The sequence below is a fragment of the Spermophilus citellus genome (genome assembly GCF_964194105.1).
Source record: "Spermophilus citellus genome assembly, chromosome: 5".
NCBI lineage: Eukaryota > Metazoa > Chordata > Mammalia > Rodentia > Sciuridae > Spermophilus > Spermophilus citellus.
In genome coordinates, this window is record NC_138186.1 from 165,950,896 (window position 1) to 165,954,763 (window position 3,868).

General features: G+C 56.8%; 1 protein-coding gene across 1 annotated transcript; it reads right to left on the bottom strand.

The window, feature by feature from the left end:
- Window positions 1–1,757: 1,757 nt before the first annotated feature.
- Window positions 1,758–3,248, bottom strand: LOC308649535 (sperm motility kinase Z-like; the record flags this gene model as incomplete). The annotated part of the gene is made up of 1 exon (XM_081295069.1): window positions 1,758–3,248. One exon carries the CDS (start codon window positions 3,246–3,248, stop codon window positions 1,758–1,760), a length of 1,491 nt encoding a protein of 496 aa, XP_081151195.1.
- Window positions 3,249–3,868: the final 620 nt, after the last annotated feature.

The window sequence follows — 3,868 nt, forward strand, 5'->3', positions numbered from 1 at the left end:
GCCTCCGCTCTCAGTGTGGTTTCCCTGGTCAAAGGGCGGGATGACTGGCTGGGCTCCTTCCATGGGGAGCACTCAGGATCCCTGCGTTCCTGCTCCGTGGTGGTACCTCCAGCCAGTGCATCTTCTGACTTGATTTCATCAGCAACATGGAATAATTGTTTACTTCTTTTTTAAAAAAATATTTTTATTATTTATTGATGGATCTTTATTTTATTTACTTTTTTATATGCGGTGCAGAGAATTGAACCCAGTGCCTCACACATACTGGGCAAGCGCTCTACCACAGAGCCACAACCCCAGCCCAAATCATTGTTTTCTTAAAAGGAAAAGTCCTGTTCTTCGGAGACGATTGGGCAGCGGCAGAGACTCTCTGTGCCACTGCTACATCACGCAGGGCACTGGAGGTCTGTGCAGCTTTGCCTTCCCCCTCCTCTTCCAGCTCTTTATGGCCCTGTGTTGGAGAAGGTGGGGGAGCTGCTTTGCCAGTTCCTACCTAGGGAGGCCCTGGACTCCTCATGGCCTTGGCTAAGCTCCTTTCTCTGTCAGTGTCAAGCTCTGCATTGTGCTGGGGGCACTGAGTCTGGCCACGGTCACCTATGAGAGTGTTGAGCATCTGGAGACCAGGAGCCTGGCCCAGACCCTCGCTGCCAGATGGTCCAGCCAAGCAGAGGAAGGAGAGATAGGGACAGCGATGTGAGAGCTACGGACAGGGGTGGGGGTGTCCAATACCCAGGATCAAAGAGGCCACTGAGGAGCTAGCTGAGCACCTGGGCGGCAGGCCTCCTGAGACCCACAGAGGTGTCTGCACGTGCACGCAGCGAATTTAGGACTTGCTACCTGTCCTGATGCTTATCTACCAGAGGCCCTCTAGTCACCAAGGAAGTGACCAGGCATGCCATGGACCACTGGAGTCACCAAGAACGCTTCCCAATGGGGCAGTGACAGAGGACCCCGCCATGCCAGGGGGGCACACGCGTGCCTGGGTGCGCCTTCCCTCGAGTCTCTCCTTCCCGGCACTGGCAATGCTTTCCACTGTTCTCTTAACACCGTCCTCCTTTGTCCCTGTGCTGAGTCCCTTCACCCTGCCCAGGACCCCTCAGGCAGGCCCGCCCTGCCCGCTGTCCCATCTCCCTTCCCTGCACACAGTATCATGAAGACGATGCCATAGAACACTGGGGTCGCCCAGGCCTTCGCAGAGGTGATTCTCCAACAGTTGCCACCCACCCTGTGGACAATGCTCAGGTAGGGACTCCTCCTGGCCAAGGTCACCAAGTAAAAGTCATGTCTACACTGGCTCCAAGGGAGAGACTCCCTCTACACAGGGACAAGGAGAGCCAATCTGTCTGAACGAACTCAAAGCACATGAATGCTTAACACTGATTTGAGGACAGTGAGTCCCTATGTACACTGCAGAGGGAGGCACAGAGGTCCAGGCCTTGGAAAGGATGGCTGATGGGCCCTGCACTCAACCTGAGGCCCCACCTTTCTTCTAATTAGCCTACATTTTAATCTTTGGAACAAAATGCTATGATCCAATTTGTCTGAAAACGATTTATTAAGAAACATCTGAGAAGAATGGGGGAGAGGAGAGAGGGGCAGGGCGAAGTGTCCCAGCAGGGCGAAGTGTCCCAGGCAGAACAGTCTCTGAGGTCTTCCGCAGGTGGGGGCAGAGGAGAGATGGCCGTCCGCTGGCGCTGTCTGGCTGGCTCTCCACTTCCGTGGAGGCAGGCAGTCTATGGGTGTGGCACGTCTCTTCTCTATGACATTGGAGCCACTTTATTGCTGACACGTGGCACACAGCAGCAGCACAGGGCTTGGACACAGGCAGCGATCCTGCTCCTCACCCGTTTCCAGCCATTGGTGTGGCCAGGGCCTTGCCTCGGGGCTGTGTCCTGGGAGGAGGAGCTGCTGTGTGCCCTGGACCACCAGACGAGGACCCTGGAGGGCTCGGGCCTGGGGAAGCCAGAGTCGGACCGGGAGCAGCTGCGGAGAGTGGGGGCCCCTGCAGGCGGGCAGCGCAGAGGAATGGCAGGCAGGCTGCCACCCCTGATGTCCCTGTGCCCTGGCTGTTGGGCGTCCTCGGGCAGCGGGTTCTCAGAGGGCAAGGGGAAGGTGCGCAGGGCAGGCTGGCTGGCGCTCCTCTGTGGGGGGACAGGGACATGGGAGAGATTCTCGGGGCCCTGGCGAGGCCTAAGCCACTGAGGCACAGGCTGCCCCTGGAAGGCGCTCCCTACCCCCTGGCCTTGCTGGTGCTTCAGGATGAGGTACGTCGCCATCACCACATCAAACTTCCTCTTGGCCAGAGACACCCAGGTTTGGTAGGGATCAAAACCCATGTCGAACAGCATGGTCAGGATGGCGGGGTCTGGGCGTGTGGGGAGGGCCTGGCTAGAAGGATGGGGTGCACACGGCTCACCCTGCCGCAGCCATGGGTGCTGCAGGATCTGCTTCAATGTGGGTCGCTTCTTGGGGTTCAGGACCAGGATCTGGCGGATGAGCCTTCGTGCTTTGACGGGAACAGAGCTGGGCACCTGGAACCTTGCCAGAAGGATCCTCAACAGCGTCTCCTGAGGGGTGTCCCCCCTGAATGGGTGGCTCCCCGTCAACATAAAATAGAGAATGACGCCCAGCCTCCAGATGTCCGCTGGGGGGCCCTCATAATCCTGCTTCAGGACAATTTCTGGGGCGATGTAAGCCAGAGTACCCCATAAGTCATCCAGCTTCTGCCCGGCCGTGAACCTGGCGCTGAGGCCGAAGTCGATGAGTTTCACGTGTCCTCGGGCATCCAGCATGATGTTCTCTGGCTTCAGGTCTCGGTGCACGATGCCCTTGTCGTGGCAGTGGCCCAGGGCACACACGATCTGCCTGAAGAGTCTGCAGGCCTCCTCCTGCGGCATGCCACCAGGTGGGATGCGCTCAAGTAGCTGTCCCCCCCCTGCATGCTCCATCACCATGTACAGGTTTTCCCTGGTCTTGATCACCTGAAAGAGCTGGATCACGTTGGGGTGCTCCAGGCTCTTCAACATTAGAGGTTCGGAGAGGTCCGAGATGTCCTGCGTCGCCGTCTTCAGGACTTTCACTGCCACCTCTGCCCCCGTGAGGCGATGGCGGGCCAGGTGGACCTGGCCAAACTCGCCATGCCCAATGGCCCTCAGGACCTCATACTGGTCCAGGAAGCCTGGCTCCTGGCAGGAGCCCGGCCCCGACAACGCTACTCTAGACTGACTACTCTTGCTAACCATGGACATCCTGAGCAGGAACACCCACTAAGGATGCTAGCTGAAAAAAAAATAACAAACCAAAACAACAAATCAAAATCAAAAACCAAAACCAGACAAAACAAAAAACCCAAATCAAAAAACCAATATCCACAGACCACAACCACCGACCGCCAACCACCAAACGCACTAACTATCTGGGAGTCCGACAGGTCACCACCAAGAGCTTCCTGTACTTGTGGACAAAGCCCAGCCTCAGCCACCCCCTTATATACCGGCTGTTTGAGATTCCTCACAATGGCTCCTTGTGAGGTCAGGGCTAGAAATGGCCCAGTCATGGCTGGACATAGCCCCAGTGGACGTCTTCCTCTGGGGCCTCCAGAACTTTTTCCATTTTTAGAATAAGAATAGAAGGGATTCCAACATGGCGGCGGGCGCAGAGAGATCAAGTCTCTGACCTCTTCAGATGTGCAGGCATAGGGAGTCGTAAACAACATAAATCTGTTTGCTCAGGATCACTAGGCAATGCTGAGCTGACGTGGATCTGGGGCGAACAGTCTGGGCCTCTCAGAACACTCATTGAGCCCAGATCGGCTGAATTCAAGCTCCCGTTCGCCTGCTTCCCGCAGACAAACAGCTGTGACTCAGCA